This window comes from Malania oleifera, chromosome 5 (genome assembly GCF_029873635.1).
Source record: "Malania oleifera isolate guangnan ecotype guangnan chromosome 5, ASM2987363v1, whole genome shotgun sequence".
Classification (NCBI taxonomy): Eukaryota; Viridiplantae; Streptophyta; class Magnoliopsida; order Santalales; family Ximeniaceae; genus Malania; species Malania oleifera.
Window position 1 is genome coordinate 35,692,617 of NC_080421.1, and position 17,231 is coordinate 35,709,847.

At 35.6% G+C, this 17,231-nt stretch overlaps 2 protein-coding genes across 2 annotated transcripts in view; one reads left to right on the forward strand and one right to left on the reverse strand.

The window, feature by feature from the left end:
* LOC131156230 (protein KINESIN LIGHT CHAIN-RELATED 1) overlaps nucleotides 1-2,975 on the forward strand; it is a 28,931-nt gene extending 25,956 nt beyond the window's left edge. Inside the window, exon 2 of the mRNA XM_058109751.1 lies at nucleotides 2,388-2,975. Within this exon, the coding sequence (XP_057965734.1) occupies nucleotides 2,388-2,634 (247 nt within the window). The 3' untranslated portion in view covers nucleotides 2,635-2,975. The remainder of the gene's footprint in view (nucleotides 1-2,387) is intronic.
* Nucleotides 2,976-3,840: 865 nt separating this feature from the next.
* On the reverse strand, nucleotides 3,841-5,437 carry LOC131155606 (RING-H2 finger protein ATL16-like). The gene has a single exon (XM_058108853.1). The coding sequence runs from the start codon at nucleotides 5,208-5,210 to the stop codon at nucleotides 4,173-4,175; it is 1,038 nt and encodes a 345-aa protein (XP_057964836.1). The 5' UTR covers nucleotides 5,211-5,437; the 3' UTR covers nucleotides 3,841-4,172.
* Nucleotides 5,438-17,231: the final 11,794 nt, after the last annotated feature.

The window sequence follows — 17,231 nt, forward strand, 5'->3', positions numbered from 1 at the left end:
TTATATACATGCGCTCCATTCAGCGGCGAGGGTTAGATGAAAATGCGCACACAGAGGCAGACGTCTTCGTGAGAAGCAAACCCTAGCCGTCGCTGATGAGCCCACTCTCTGAGGAGCAAGGCGTGTTCGAGGAATACAGTGGAAGATCCCAGGTCATCATCAAGAGTTCTTTGATCTCGTAGATTCGGGAGTTCTTTGTGCTTGCAGATTTGAGATCAAACTAGAGAGATCTCGCAGGTATGATCCTAATCATGTAATTAGGATTTGTAAGATCAAATTTTTATTGTGATCCGGGTTTGAAAGATTGAATTTTTGTTTAACACAGGTATGCAGGATTGTTTTTTTTTTTTTTTTTGGTTATCCGTATGCACTACAGCCAGATCTTTAGGACTATTCCGCTGCAGGCCCCTTCAGGTGGTGGTTATGGCTTTCTTCATTTTTAAACTATATTTGGCATAAAAGTAATAAAGAGTAAATTTAGCTTGCAGGGGTGGGATCTTATTATCAGAACTAGAGTTTATTATTAAGGTCTGGAAATTCATATAGTAGATCTCAGTCCTATTCTATTCCTATACTAATTATAAAGTTGGGAATTATTCTTGGGTTTATTATTGGGAGGTTCATTGGGTAGGAGACCATGGTTTTTCTTCTGCTTCCCTTATCTTTTTTTCCTGACCATGTGTCGGAGTGCTCTTATTTCTTATTTTCTGTCAATTTGTGGAGGTTGTGATTCCTAGGATTTTCATTTTCATAGGAATCTCAATGACAGCACTGAGGAACTGTTTTTGCTTCTTAGTTGGTTGGATTTTTTTGACCTTATAGCTGAGATGTCAGGATTTGGACTAAGGATATCTCTGATGTGTTCTCTTGTTGATTTTTTTATTCTTATTTGATTCGTTCCTCTAATCCTTTCCCTCTTGCTAATCACTTGTGGAAAGCTAAGGTTCCTGTGAGGTTAAGGCATTTGTGTTGATGGTGATTCTTAGTAGAGTTAACACCATCGACCTATTGTAGATTGGAAGACCTTACATGGTGTTGTGTCCATGATGTGTTCGTGATGTGTTATGCTAGTGGTGAGTTTCATGGTCATTTGTAGCTTGGATTTTATGGAACAAGGTTTTTTTTAGCTTGTTTGATGAGTGTTGGGTGTGCACCAGTTCTTTGGAGGCTTTTTTGATTGCTGTTTTTTTTTGGAGAGGTTTCTGGAGGTCCAGGAAGCTAGGAGACTGGTGGTGTGCAGCTTTTATAGTTTTTTGGGTGGTGTGGCTAGAGAGATGCTCGAATTTTTCATGAGACACTTACGGTTGTTTTAGTGGTTTTAGTTTCTCTGACCTTCAGCATGATTGGTTGATTGTGTTGGTCTTTTTTTCACTTTTTTGTTTGGGAAGCCCTTCATCATCTTTGTATATTCTTCGTTCTCTTAGTAAATGTTTATTTTTATCATGTGCCTGTGTATATATGTGTGTTTATGCATGTGTGTATTCCTGCATGCGTGCATGTATGTATGTATAAATCCATGAGTTTTATGTTTTTAAATAAACAGGTTGATGCAATGATCAATCCTGAAAGCCTGCCCTCAAAGTTGAATGGAAAAAAATTGAAAATGAATTTTTATAGGAATTCATAAGTTACGAAAACATGGTAACTTAAAGTTAGGATACTATGGTGGAATTGTTTTCATAAGTTATGATTGTATTTTCCTATTAAATCTGCATTATTGTGTGACTGGTTCATCATACTTAGCTGCTGGATAATCTCATTTGGATGTTAAGGTGAATTTTGTTGTAACTTACAACTTGTATTTCTTATTCCTTTGGGTACTTGTGTCTCAAGGGATGTAATTTTTTGTGGAATTTTTCTTTTTTGGACTCATTTGATTTAAATGTTATGTGAATTTGAGGTCTGAAGGGGGATTCTTTTTGCAAATTTTGTATCTGCTTTTGCTTTGGCCTTCTTCTTGGTTTATATTGTATTTATTTGCAGAAAAATGACCACAATATTTACTTTAGGGGTGTAGAGTCCTGTTGAGAGTATCTGATTAGTTGCTAAAATTTGGTACTCTCTCTCTCTCTCTCTCTCTCTCTCTTTTTTCCTTCCTACTTTATTATATGGTACTGAACCACAAAATAGCTTTGAGCATTCCTGGTTAAGAAGTTAGGAACAATAACTTTGGGATATATCCAGACTTTTCTGCCCTGCGATCTCATTGGAAACTTTCAATCTTAATGATGCATTTACTTCAGATCCTTGCATTGTTGCATGTGTACGTCTCTGTTTCTGTGGATGATGGCATAAATATTGATAAAATGAGTTCTAGGAGAATGTTGTCTTATATTTTTTTGTTGTAGAATTATGTAATTAAAACCTTTGTTTCCTGGATTCTGCAGCTATCCCCTTGCAATTGAGTTCCAGCAGCAAGCAGTTGATGCTTGGGAAAGCCATGGACCAAGTGCCTGTGATGAACTTAGAGAAGCCCAACGAGTTCTTGAACAACTGAAGAAGAAAGCTCTTGGTGCAGCCCTCAATGAGGTTCCGGCAAAGGCCTTGCCCTTGCCCCATGCTAGCGAACCTGTCTCTGTGAGAAGCTTGCAACCTGATGTTCCAGTCAGTGAGAGGCAGTCTAGCACATTTTGATCCTGTCTTGAATAAATCTACTGCACGATCAAGCACATAACTGCATGCTGCCTTTGTCTGCGCTGTACACTGCATTGTGGTGATCCATCGTTTTGAAAGCAGTGATGGAGCCCTATTGGTTTCTCATTTTGTTATGTATACTGCATAATTATTCATTCAAGTGTTCAAGCAGATTCTTGAAAACCTTGTGGCCTTTTGTATCCTTTTATGTTCTAAATCCATTTTAGAAATACCAAAACAATGTATATACAATCTTATGGATGAAATTTTGTTTTCCAACTGCGACCACGCTAGTTTGAGTGAAAAAGTGGCATTTAATAAATTTTACTTTTTGGATGGAATTTTTTGGTTATCTTATCTCCTTTATTTTGTTTCCTGTGAGTGGTAACTCCAGCTTTTGTGTATGTAATTATTCACGGCCTATTCAGTTGTGGAAATACAGTTTTATTTTTATTGTTAGTTTTTAGTTTTTCAAGTAATGGCAAAAATGTTGCACTGTTTCTAGTATTAGCACAGAATAGTAGAGAAAGTCCCAAGGTATTTTTTGAAATGTTGAAAAATTGAGAAACTGAGTAGCATTTTTATAATCATTTAGAAAAAAAGAAATGAAAATTGAAACTATTTTTTGCTACTGTTCAAGCCCCTAATGGTTCTCCGCTTTTATTCTAGTCCAAATTATTTGAGACATCGCATTGCCTGTTTACATTACTTGCACATGCGTGTGCGAACATTCACATATTCACACGCACACACACATGTTTACATGTGTATGCACGCACATAAATAACTGAGAATCTACAGTAATGATAATTAAGATGCAGCTTCTTTTGGGTTCTAAATGATGCAAGTGATTAACCTAACTTATACTAGAATCATACCACTGCTCTGCACTAACGTCAACATAATTACTTCAAGACAAAAAATAGATGGTGATCATTCCCAAAGAAGACCTCTCCTCATTTTTCACTAATGGCTACTTGATGTTTTTGTCATTTAAAAAGGTAGGGTCTCTGTGTCCCTCTCTCTCTCTCTCTCTTGCATTCCAGATAAAAGGTGAATAGAAAGCACAATCATTTCCATTCATGAACGGGGGCAAACTTAAAACAGAATGAGGACACTGGCCACAGTGGTCCAAGTAATCATTCTCATACCCATGCCTACATTTCAGCATGAACCCTTTTGACCAACTCCTTGAACCATGCCTAAGATCAATCCAAAACCTCTTTACACCCACTGTAATCTTTGTGTCCAAGCACATCAAACAAACTCTTTAATTCCACTCTTATCTCTCATCCTCTCCTCCTCTTACAAAACAAAGATCAAACTAACGAAAAAAAAAAATGTAAAATGTGACACCCAATACACAAGGCCCTCACGCCATCAGGGGTTTCAAGAGGGCCATGCTTGGAGAGACTCTTTCCTGCTTGTGACTTTCAGGTTTGGATGGAACATCCTCACCTATGCCAAGGCTTGCCCTCCAAAGATCAAACTAACAAAAAAGAAAAAGATATGTGATAACAAAATTCTTAGCTTTAGAGCTAGAATTCAACAGGACGAACTGCATTCTTGGATCCTCGAGCTCGACCATGTCCAAACGAAAAGCATGACATTTGAGCTCTGCTACTGCATTCTTCACTTTTGTTATATTCATGCCGTATAGTCTCCTGAACAGACAGATAAAGTTGTCGATCGGCTGCAGAACCAAGGGAAAAAGATCTCCTGATGGGCTGGATGGAGAACTGATCATCTTTATCTCTTATGTCAATACACTCATCCCCCATGCTTGACACATGATGCAACCTTCTCTGTTTTATGCTTCCAAGCTTATGCTCTAACTTCCTTCTTGAGCAACTTCTGGATAGTGCCATGAGCTCTCTTGACTCACCTCTTTCTTGCCGTCTATTAGGCAACATGACTTCTCCATCTTCTCCACTTAATTCAATAACTACGAAGTCCTCATCACTGCCCATCAGACTATCTACAAACAGCTGCGAATCCTGCGGCGAAGAGGTTGGAGCAATGATCCGATCAAATGGCAACCGAGTTGCGCCTGAAATGCTTGATCTGCAAAGAGGGCAATTTGCACTGCCTTGAAGCCATATGTCAATGCAATCTAAGTGGAAGGCATGCCCACAACTTGGAAGAACTCTTAGCATTTCTTGTTCTTGGAACTCATTCAAGCAGACCACACACCCAAAGAAGCTTCTGTGATCTTCACTTTCTCTTCTTTTGAATTGGAAAGTTGGGATATCGCGAATCAAAGTATCGTTGAGCCCTCGATTCTGGGTCACTGGAGAGTAGTCCATCAACGGGTCTTCACTTCGCCGAGTTTGCGAGATGGAGAACTGGCTCAGCAGGTCAACCTGCTGCCAGTTCAGGCAGCATTTCATTACAAAGACATAATAGCTCATTAGCAAGAAAGCTGTCGCCAAGATACCAAGTACGACAATCGCTAAAATGGGAAAACCATTGCCCGGGGGATCCAAAGGGGACTGATAAATTGGATTTTGCTGGTTTCTGAGGAGAGAAACAGCTTCAGATCCATGGTTGTACAAGTGTGTATGCACTGGATTCATGAGAGATAATCCTGGAGGAGCTATATGACACAAGTGATAGTCTGCAGCAGAAATGCTCTAGATGGGAGTTTTGACTGATGAACACTAGGATCTTTAGCCAGAAGCACAATTGGTTCTGAGAAGAGAGAGAGAGATATATATATATATATATATATATATATTATGTTGGAGCTTAAATATATATATATATATATGCAGCACAAGTGGTTCTGAAGAGAGAGAGAGAGAGAGAGAGTGATGTTATGTAAGAGCTTATATATATAAAGAAACCACTTGGGAACTGTAGGAAGATGCAGAGACACGGATAAAAAATTGGATAGAGGAAAGCCAAGTTGTCTTATTGACATCACTGTTGACAGAAATATGGAAGAGCTTAAAAATTCAATGAAGATCTCTCATTGGGTATGGTACTTGGTCCCTAGGACTTGAATGCTCACATGGTCATTTCTTGAAGACCATGAAGGGGACCCCCTCCTTCCCCCACCTCCTGTTTTTACTCAGAAGATAGAGCATGGTTTCTTCGAGTTGTGTACTATTAACACGTGGCAAGGCATTCTTTGATTTCCAAACAATGCACTTGAAACTCATGAGCCTTCCATTCGGAATTGAAAATTTGAAGGATACTTCCCGCAGTGAGCAAAAACAGGTACACGTTAATTAGAGATTCGGAAAGCAGCATTGAGTAATTTACTCAGGAGACCTTCCAACAAAGTGTTCATATCAAATCTTGGGGTAACAAGAAATAGAAATCTATGATAACCATCAGCGTGCAGCTAGCACAAGCCCATATGCTTTCAATAATGTATGCATTTATATATATTGGGCTGGTGATGCCATTGTGTGTGTGTGTTTTGTGTTTTTCATTAGAAGCCCATTGGGCTTGGTTTAGCAGCACAATGGTCGTTTCATTACTTTCATATCTTTTTCTTTTTCATCCAAAGGTTCGGGATGAAGACTTTTGCTCAAATTATTGGGAATGTCACATATGGAGCTAACTCCCTACATCTCCAATTAATTTGTACTTTGTTTTCTTGATTGTGGATGCTATTGTCCTTTCAATTTGCATTGTCTGGAAAATTCAAAAGGCTGATGTTCGCTAGGTGTGAAGTTGAGAAATGTAAACTTATGTAGTTATATTTGAGGGTGGAGGGATTGACATTTGTCAAGGTTGGTCAAGTTTATTATATATATATATATATATATATATATATATATATATATATATATATATATATATATATATTCACATGGTCACACTCCAAACTTTTACTCAAGCTTTATATTTCCTATTGTGGTGTTTGATGTGCTGTCTCTTATTGTTTTTTGTTTTGTTTTTTTTTTTTTTTGTTTTTTTAAAAAGAATCATGATTTAAAAAAATTGAAAACCCATGAAGAAAAAAAAAAGAAAGAATATGTAGATCATTGCCCATAAAAAATTTCTAACTAAAGCCGTTTGCGCTCTCCCACTGCCCTGTGAAATAGCAATAGAGCTTTTCCAGATATTTGTAATTCATTGTCTGATTAGACAACATCTTGCTTCGAACATAAGAATTGCGAAGAGTAAGATTCAGGATCCATACATTCCACACTAGTTGACAATTCCGACGTGACGAGAAGAGAGTTCCTTGCATTCCGGAAAAGGATGGAAGATGTTGGCCAAACAAGACTTAATCCCATTTTGATTATAACAAATCAAGGTTACTTAACATATCCTTGTGAGTTTAGGTTTCAGGACTTAAGTGATTTTAAGACTTCAAGTGGATGTGCTTGAAGAGTTTGAATGGAAAATGACGTTTAAGGCTATGAGGCATGATAATCATGAAGAATTGAAGTTATATGAGGCATGAAACTCGTTGAAGCAGTGCATAAAGTCAAGAAGACATATTGGAAGCTTTACAACATAAAGACTTAGGAACATAGATAGGAAAATCATATGAAAGTCTCATGTAAGTACTTCAAAACTCAATATTGATTGATTGAAACTCCTATAATATGTCATTGGACATAGATACCTAATTTTATTCATGAAAAATGTTTTCTCAAAGTCCAAATTAAGTTTTCAAATATATGAATTAAGTTTGGAATCAAAAATACTGAAAAACAAGTATTGCTGAAAGGACAGGGCGACTGATGTTAAGTCATTAGGCGACTATGGTGCTTCTGTGTTTGAAAATATACAAACAGAATAGGCACAGGTGATTAACCTATCGGGCACAGTCGACTGACCCAATTTTGACTTTCAGAATGCGCTAATTTTAAAAGAGCATAGACAACTGACCCCTTGAGGATAGGTGACTGATACTTATGTTTAAACGTTTAACAGCACTAATTTTGATTCCAAATATTGCGTGATTGGTTTCAAAATTGAGAGAAAATTTAAAGGAAAGTTTTTGAAATCCTAGTGCACTATTTAAACGTATTATTCTTGCACATTAGGGCAAGAATGCACATGATCAAAGTGAATGACATGCACATATTCTTAAATACTCTTGTCTGATAGGCAACTGTTGTGTTCTTGGTTACTACCCATTAAGAAACTGATTTGATCTTTGAAAACTTAGATCCTTAATCGATTCTGGTGATATACTTTGAGCTTCAACTTTCATATTGTTATTTTGAAGTATTATTTTGAATCTAACGTGTACTAATATGCTCGTTTGAGGAGTTTTTCATTGTACAAACAAGTTTTTGCCATTTGTTGTATTTTTGATGGTTTAGGGATTGAATTGTTGCCTAGCAAGAGGGGATTCTTGTTAGAGAGGCGAACTCCACCTTTGAGGGAGAGAGGTTGTAACTTCACCTGGTAATGAAGTTGGTAAAGGAAATCCTCATAGTGGGTTGCTTGGGGCAAGGACGTAGGCTGTGGCTGAACCTTGTAAAAACAACGGTGTCTTTTCAGCAAGATATAACCTGCATGCTTGGATATATTTTCTTTATCACTTTGCCGAATATTGAATAGTGCTGAATATCGAATCATAGTAAATATTGAATCTTTTTGAAAATTGAATACTTGTGAATATTAGATACTTTCATCATCAACCACCTGAATATCCATTCTTGTTAAATATTGTATTGTGCTAAAAATATGAGCTTGGTAAATATTAGATCATGTTAAATACAGATTGGTTGTGATTAAACTTGTATCCATTTTGAAGCATAAGTACCGAATTTGTTTGAAGAATTAGAACTGAAATTAAAACAAGTGACATACAAAAATCAATTTTTGAAAGAAAATATTTTTGTTGCTAAAATTCAGATCTTAATATTAATTATTTCATTGAGGTATAAATCGAATCATTGAATTTATTCTTAAGTACATTGTTGCGAACCTTCTTGAATCAAGTTGAAAGTTATATTCTGAACAAGTGCTCAACTGAATGTGTTATATCATATTGTAAATTTAGATTGTGCATTAATTTATATATTCATATCTAAAGGCTCATGATTGACATAGTTTTGATTGCTATATATATATATATATATATATATATTGGAAGATAGAATAGTTAAAGTTTAAAGTAAATAAGTTATGCAAACAATTTTTAAGGAACCCAATTTACCCCCCTTTTAGGATTACATCCTAATTTCAATTGGTATCAGAGTGTAGGTTGTAGTATCCTAACAAGTAGCTACATTAAGATCCCTATGGCAAAGTTAGGATTATCCCATTTTGGCGAAGGCCAATCCTCATCTAGACCTCTAATGTTTAGTGGTGAAAATTACACTTTCTGGAAACAAAAAATGAAGGTTTTTATCCAAACAATGGATTGGAAAGCTTGGAGAGTAATTGTTCAAGGAAATTATGTTCCAATGAAAATTCTTAATAATAATAAAGTCTCCAAACTAGAAGATGAGATGAATGATAATGATTTTGATTTAATGCAAATCAATTTTAGTGCTATTAACGCATTATATTGTGCTTTAGATACTTATGAACTTAATAAGATAATGACTTGCCAAAGTGCTAAAGAAGTTTGTGAAGAACTAGAAAATACATATGAAGGAACCAAAGAGAAGAAGGCTACCACTTGGGATGATTTAGACTCAAGTAATCAGGAAGTGACAAATTGTTGCCTAATAGCATTAGTCGATGAACAACTCAAGAAAGATGCCAAGAAGAAGAAAAAGAGAGCAATGAAAGCAACTTGGGATGGCTCAAGTTCAAGTGACTCGGAGAGTCAATCAAGTGATCATGAGATGGTTAACCTATGCTTCACAGTGAGAGATAACGAGGTAAGTTCCTATTCAACCTCATCTTATGAAACTGGTGATGGATCTTCTAATGAATCATTTAAAAGTATACCTTCGTATAGAGAAATCCAATCTAAATTGTTTACATTACATAATAGATTCATAAAAGTGTCTAAGAGGAATATAGCTCTAAGAGAACAAATTGAAACACTTATGAACCAACTAGAGTCATCAAGATCAGCTGAAAAAGAAAAGGAATCAACCATTGATGACCTCATGGATAAAATCAATAAGATGTCCCAAGAACTAGTTAAGCTACAAGTAAATGGTAAAAGTGCAAAAAACTTAGAAATTTGTAGTCTTAAAAGTAAAGCTGAAGATCAAACTAAAATCATATATAAATTTACTAGAGGAAAAGAGAACTTTGACAAACTTGTTGGAGTTCAATGAATGTCCCTGGACAAGGAAGGAATAGGTTTTAATGGAATTAAAAACACTAAGAAAAAGAACCTTTACATGGGGTACTTTGTAAAAGCCAATTATGCTGATAAATCTTCAGACAATACATATGAAAACACTACATGTTTCTTATGTAAGGAAAAGGGGCACATAAAATTTGAATGTCCGTACAAAAGAAAGAATGCTAAAATTAAGAAAGTATAGAGAGCAAAAACTGAAAATACATCAAATTCAAAAAGACCTAAGAAGGTATGGGTACCAAAAGTAACACCTTGAATCCCTTCTTGTAGGTATGCTACTTTAGGTCCACACCAAAAAAAGATAAATGGTACTTGGAAAGTGGATACTTGAGGCATATGACCAGAGATAAGTCCAAGTTTACCTCATTAACATTAAAGGATGGTGGTGGATATGTCACCTTTGGAGACAATGCTAAAGGCAAAATTATTGGCATCGTTAAAGTTGGTAAGAAACCCTCCTTGGAGATTGATGATGTGTTATTAGTTGAATGGTTAAAACGTAATCTGCTTAGCATAGTCAAGTAAGTGATAAAGGCTTTCAATTAACCTTAACAAGAAAAATGCATAGTCGAAGACAGTAAAATGCATAAAACACTGTTTATTGCTAATCGGGTTGATAATGTATATTGCATTAATTTTAAAAACCTGATATCTCAAGAAGTTCAATACTTCACAGCTGTGAATGAGATCAATTGGCTGTGGTATAGGAGAATAGGACATGCTAGTATGGATTTGTTGTCCAAATTAGTAACAAAAAACTTAGTCAGGGGCTTACCTAGCACTAAGTTTGTTAAGGACAAAGTGTGTAATGCTTGTCAACTTGGGAAGCAAACCAAGACAAGCTTTAAGAAGAAAAAGCATATCTCTACTAGTAGACAACTAGAACTTATTCATCTAGATTTATTTGGTCCCACTAGAACTTAAAGCCCTGGAGGAAAGCAATATGTATTTGTTATTGTTGATGACTACTCTAGATTTACCTGGGTAATCTTCTTATCCTTCAAAGATGAAGTGTGTAAGATGTTGATCAATTTATGCAAGAAGCTTCAAAATGAAAAGGGATATGTCATTCAAAACATTAGGAGTGATCGAGGGAGAGAATTCAAAAATAGAGATGTTGAGGATTATTGTATTGAATATGGAATATCACACAACTTCATGACACCTTATACACCTAAAAAAAATGGAGTTGTTGAGAGGAAAAATAGGTCACTTCAGGAGATGGCTAAGACCATGCTGAATAAGCATAACTTGCCTAAATATTTTTGGGCTGAAGCGGTGAACTCTGCTTGCTATGTAATGAACAGAGTCTTACTTAGGACCAGCCTAGAAAAGACTCCATATGAACTTTGGAAAGGAAGAAAATCAAATATATCTTACTTTCATGTGTTTGGATGTAAGTGCTTTGTCCTAAGTGGCAAATATGACCTAGGAAAGTTTGATGCTAAATCAGATGAAGGAATCTTCCTAAGATATGCTGAAAATAAAGCCTTTAGAGTCTACAATAAAAGGACTCTTTCAATGTAACATTTGATGAGGCAAATCTAGTTTCTCCTAAACCTATTGATGTTGATGAAGTTGAAGCAAGAAAAGGTTTGGAAGACTTAACAATTCATGAAATTAAAGATAACAGTAATGAAATGAGCACACCTTCAAATGATAACTCTCATAGTCAATCTGAATTACCTAAAGAGTGGAAGTTCGTAAGGAATCACCCTATGGATCAAATTATAGGTGAACCCTTATAAGGAGTGTCCACTAGATCGTCATTAAAGAATTTGTACAATCACTGTGTGTTCCTATCTCAAGAGGAACCCAATAACATAAATGAGGCATTTAATGATGAATCATGGATAGCTACCATGCAAGAGGAATTGAATCAATTTGAAAGGAGTAAGGTTTGGAAGTTAGTTCTTAGACCCGCTAATCATTCTATAATCGGAACTAAATGGGTATTTAGGAATAGGAAGGATCATAATGGAATTGTAGTCCGTAATATGGCTAGACTGGTAGCTCAAGGTTACAATTAGGAAGAAGGAATAGACTATGGTGAGACCTTTGTTCCAGTAGCTATAATGGAAGTGATAAGAATGTTGCTAGCCTATGCATCCCACAAGAATTTCAAACTTTATCAAATGGATGTAAAGAGTGCATTTCTAAATAGATTCATACATAAAGAAGTGTATTTTGCACAAACCCCAAGGTTTGAAGACTTTCACTTTCCTGACCATGTATTTAGACTAACAAAATCCGTATATGGATTGAAACAAGCTCCTAAAGCTTGATACGAATGATTAAGTGGCTTCTTGTTAGAAAATGGTTTCTCTAGATGGAAAATGGATAGCACCCTATTCATTAAATCTAAAGATAATGATATGCTTATCATACAAATTTATGTTGATGACATTATCTTCGATGCTACTAATGAGGATTTATGCAAACACTTCACCAAATTCATGAAAGAAGAGTTTGAGATGAGCATGATGGGTGAGTTGACATATTTTCTTGGTCTTCAGATCAAGCAAGCTAAGACTGGCACGTTCATCAATCAATCAAAGTATATGAGACTTGCTTAAGAAATTCGACATAGAAGGTGGAAAGCCATTAAGAACTCCAATGCGTACTTCAATTAGTCTTGATAAAGATGAGCAAGGAAAGCCCGTAGATATAAAATACTACCGAGGCATGATAGGCAGCCTGCTCTATTTGACTGCTAGTAGACTTGACATCATGTTTAGTGTCTGCATGTGTGCTCTTTTTCAAGCAGTTCCTAAAGAATCTCACCAAATAGCTGTAAAGAGGATATTGAGATATTTGATAGGTACTATTGACTTAGGTCTTTGGTATCCTAAAGACACAACATTTGAAATGATTAGCTATTCAGATGCAGATTATGCCGAATGCAAGATAGATAGAAAAAGTACCAGTGGTACTTGCCACTTTTTAGGACGTTCTCTGGTGTCTTGGTTCTCTAAGAAACAGAATTCTGTGGCATTGTCTACTGCTGAGTCTAAATAGGTTGGTAGTTGTTGTGCACAAACTCTATATACGAAACAACAACTTAAGGATTTCAGCTTGGAATATTTGGATGTACCGATCAAATGTGATAATATAAGTGTCATAAATATTTCACAAAATCCTATCTCTCACTCAAGAATTAAGCACATTGACATTCAACATCATTTTCTTAGAGATCATGTGCAAAAAGAAGATATAATTCTTGAATTTGTAAATATAGATGAACAATGGGCTGACATTTCTACTAGACCTCTTTCAGAGGATGGGTTCATATCAATACAATGAAAATTTGGTTTATTGCATAGTAGGGAGGTGATTTGAGAAAAATACTTTATTGTGTATAAGTGGATAAACTAAAAAGAATATGTCATTAGCCGGAAGGGTAGGTGACTGACTCTTTGGAGCGTAGTCGACTGACTCACTACTAACTTGTGAAATTTGAGGAAATACACATGTCAGGCGATTGACTCTTCGAGCACAGTCGACTGACCTGTGGCGGTATATATATTTACTATTCATAAAAAACCCTAATTTTTCACATCTCAGTCAACTAACCATATACCTCCACTCTCTCAAAGTCTCTCTCTTTCGTCTTCAAGTCATATTTCTTGAAGATTAAACTGTTTAATCTTTCAAAGATCCTTCAATCTTTAATTCCCACTTTGTTTTCTTGGATTTCACTAGTTAGGTTCTTAAAAAATATGCCTAGAACCAAGCATGTGGCAAATTGAGATCCCTTTTCTGAGAAAGATGATTCCAATGATACTGAGAATTGGTTGATGATGAATTAAGCAAAGCAAATATACAGGAAGCATCTTAGATCTACTGAATCCATATTCGGTAAGGTTTTGGATCTTGAATTCTTTAGAGATGAATTTCCTGATATTTTACCACTGTTTAATGCTCAGTGTTAGGAGAGATTCATAACCTATCAAGCTAGAGGAATGTATCCTAATCTGGTTAAGCTTTTCTATGCAAACATGATAAAGGGAGAAACTGTGATCTCCACTCAGATTATGGATAGATTATTTTCCATCACTCCACAATCTTTAGCTGCTAAATTTCAAATTCAAAACGGATATTTTGAATGTCCACTTATTGGTACATCTTGGATAATGGAACAAGGTTTTACTCCTGAGGAATTTTTGCCATTGATAATGAAAGAAACTCCTGCTTATTTTGGTAATCCTCCACTGTATCACTAGTTAAACCTTCAAGCACAAATTCTATAGAAACTCATCACATACAATATTTTGCCTAGGGTAGGATCACATGATCACATTTCCTACCTGACAAATTTTGATGTGGTGTCTACTCAAAGGAAAGAAACTAGATCTACCTAGTCTTATTTTAAAATGGATGATCACACGAGAAGAGGCTAGATGAGTTATTTTACCTTATGGAGGAGTGTTGAATCATTTTTTGATCATTTAGGAGTTACCACTTCATCTACCCTATTCATAACTTGTACCCTCTATGACATGTTTTCGTCTACTATTATTAAGCAAATGGGTTACGAAAAATATTAAGGGCATGGTTGGTTGCCAAAGGGTAGAAGAGGACATAGGGAACCTCAACAGGCTCTTGAACCACAACAAGATGCACCACCAGTAGATGATGCTCCATCATGGTTTGTAGCTTATCAGCATTAGCAGAATGCCTTCTATGGTGAAGTGAGTACTAATTTTAGTTCACTTCAGTTATGTTATAATTTCCTGGATCAGCGTATTGGATGCATTGAATAGTATATAGGAAGTTCTTCTTCATCACATGGCAAAGCTTCTATGGAAACAAATTCTGGAGATGAAGATGAAGATGACGAGGAAGGCATTGAATCAGATGATGGAAATGATAATTAGCTTTTAATCTATTAAAAACAACTTTAGGTTGTAATATTTGGGCTGTCTCCATGTGATGCCCTAATTTTCATACCATTTTTTTCATTAAATAATAATATTCAAATCACACATCGGCCACATCATAATCTCTAATACCATATTAGCATCATCCGACCCGAAGAGGGATATCGGGTAATCGGTTAAACTTATATAACAATCCTATCAGCAGAAGTCAATATACAAATCATCCAGAATATAAATAACCAGAGTACTAAATATCCATACACATATACATATCTAACACACTCCCAAAAAGCAATCAAAACTCTAGGGGATAACATACATCCTTAAGTTAAACACTCACCTTGCTATCAGGGTACCAGCTCCCCTCTATCTCGGAGCTCCATCACCTGGTCTTTCTTGATTTCCTAAAATATTTAAATGATTGTGAAATTAGGAATAGCTTCCCAAGAGGGGGGGGGGGTGAATTGGCTTTTAAAATTTCTTTTAATTCTTTTTTAGAATTCTTAAAATTTTTTTATTTCTTTTAACCAATTCGTGACTTGTTTGTTTAATTTGTTAAGCACTCACGAACTTAGTTTCTTTATTTATTCCTTAACCATAAAAAAATTCAATCATTCAACCAAACCAATCAACTATAATTAGAAAGCAAACAACCAAGCCAATACACAACACTTACGTAATATAAAAACTCAAGATTGTTGTTTGTTTATATTAGCCAAATTTGAACCAAGCCTTGTATAAATGAATTTGCTTCTTCAATATGATGTGCAATATAAAATCCAATCACTCTTTCCAAATATTTAGAATTCAGATAAACTCTTAGTTAATTTCTCTTTGGGATGTTTAACCAAGTAACACACTCCCGTTTGGTTTCTGCAAGATATGGTTTAACCAACATACTCCCTTTTGGTTTTCGCAACCCAAATCAAAATTAAATTTTAAGTTTACTTGATTCCCAAATGTATGTAGTATATATAATTTTCAATTTAAACCTTCCACGCAATTTAAATATGTATCGAAAATAAAGAGTAAGGGAAAGAGAGAGTGAGACGGGAATTTTTACGAGGTTCGGCTTATACCCAACCTACGTCCTCGCCTTTGGTAAACCACCAAAGGATTCACTAAACCTGTCCCTTTAACGGGGGGAACAAACCTTTACAACACTCCTTGGTTAAGGCTAGAGCCCGCCTTCTCCAAACGATATCCCCTCGTCCGGTCACTCCTTAACTAGGTTAGAGCTCGCCTCTCTAAGAAATATCCCCTTGCTTAGCCAACGATCCAAACAACCCTTGGAATCATCAATCTATAAGACAAAGATCAAATAGATGCGTACAAAGAACTTGCTCCTCAAAGAGCTGGTTAGTACACCAATTACAGCACAACTAATATACTTCAAAGTAAATCACAATATGAAATATAACTTGAAGCTCAAGGAAGTATATCACCGATTAATTCTTTGAATGATTGAAAGATTTAGAATTTGTAGCACAATTTCGGTGGAAGACAATCAGCTAAAACTCAGTTGAATTCGTGCACAATATGTGAGCTTGAGAGCAAGAGAGAGCCTTGAGAAATTGAGAGCAATTTGAGAGAGACTTTGAATTTTTTCAGAATTTGAATTCTTGGCTGTATGATTCAATGATCATTGAAGCTTATTTATAGACTTTAAAAGGTCTATAACTTGATCCCCAGGAGGCTTGAAGTATTCCCAAAGTTTCCATAAGTTTTGAGCCTCAAACAACCCCATTTAAAAAATTTGACCATTATGAAAAATTCAAAACAGCCGCAAGGCAGTAAACTGTCCATTTTGGGCAGTCATCTGTCTAGTTAAAACAAAGGGGTAGAAAGGTGGTAGTACTCTGTACAAACACGAGCAGACGCCTCATTTTGCACTGGCAGTCGACTGTCCAGTTCTTGACAGTCGACTGTCAAGATGTCAACTTCGAGTACCATTCAGTATTTTAGTCATAATGTTTTCTATATAACTTAAAATTTGAAGTTCTTGGTGTCAAATGAAATATAAGAGAAAATACTAAAACTTTTATGTTGAACACATTTTAAAATAAATACTTTTGGATGGAGAAAAATGCATATTAATGTAGATGTAGAAAAATTAACAGCATTTGAGAAGTCCTCTTTTTGGTGCTTTTCATTCCAAAACTGATTCTAACCTTTTTAAAACAATTTTTGACCTTATAAAAATATTTTCCAAGTATGTTCAAAGGTATCTAGGTCCAAGACATTAACCTAAGAGCTTCACACGTCCATATTGAAATTCTTTGAAGTACTTACATGAAATTTCCTAGACTCTTTCAAATTTTCAATCCTTGAATTCTTTAAGGCCTTTATGCTTGCTTCATCTTTCTTTGAGCTATCCATGTTGATCACTTTGGCTTTCATTCTTGAAAATTTTTCTTTAATATCAATGCTCTCATGATCTTCAAGTTTTAATCTTTAAATCCATGCTTCAA

Coding starts and splice junctions, on each gene's coding strand:
- LOC131155606 (XM_058108853.1), bottom strand. CDS start 5,210: ATGAATCCAGTGCATACACACTTGTACAACCATGGATCTGAAGCTGTT.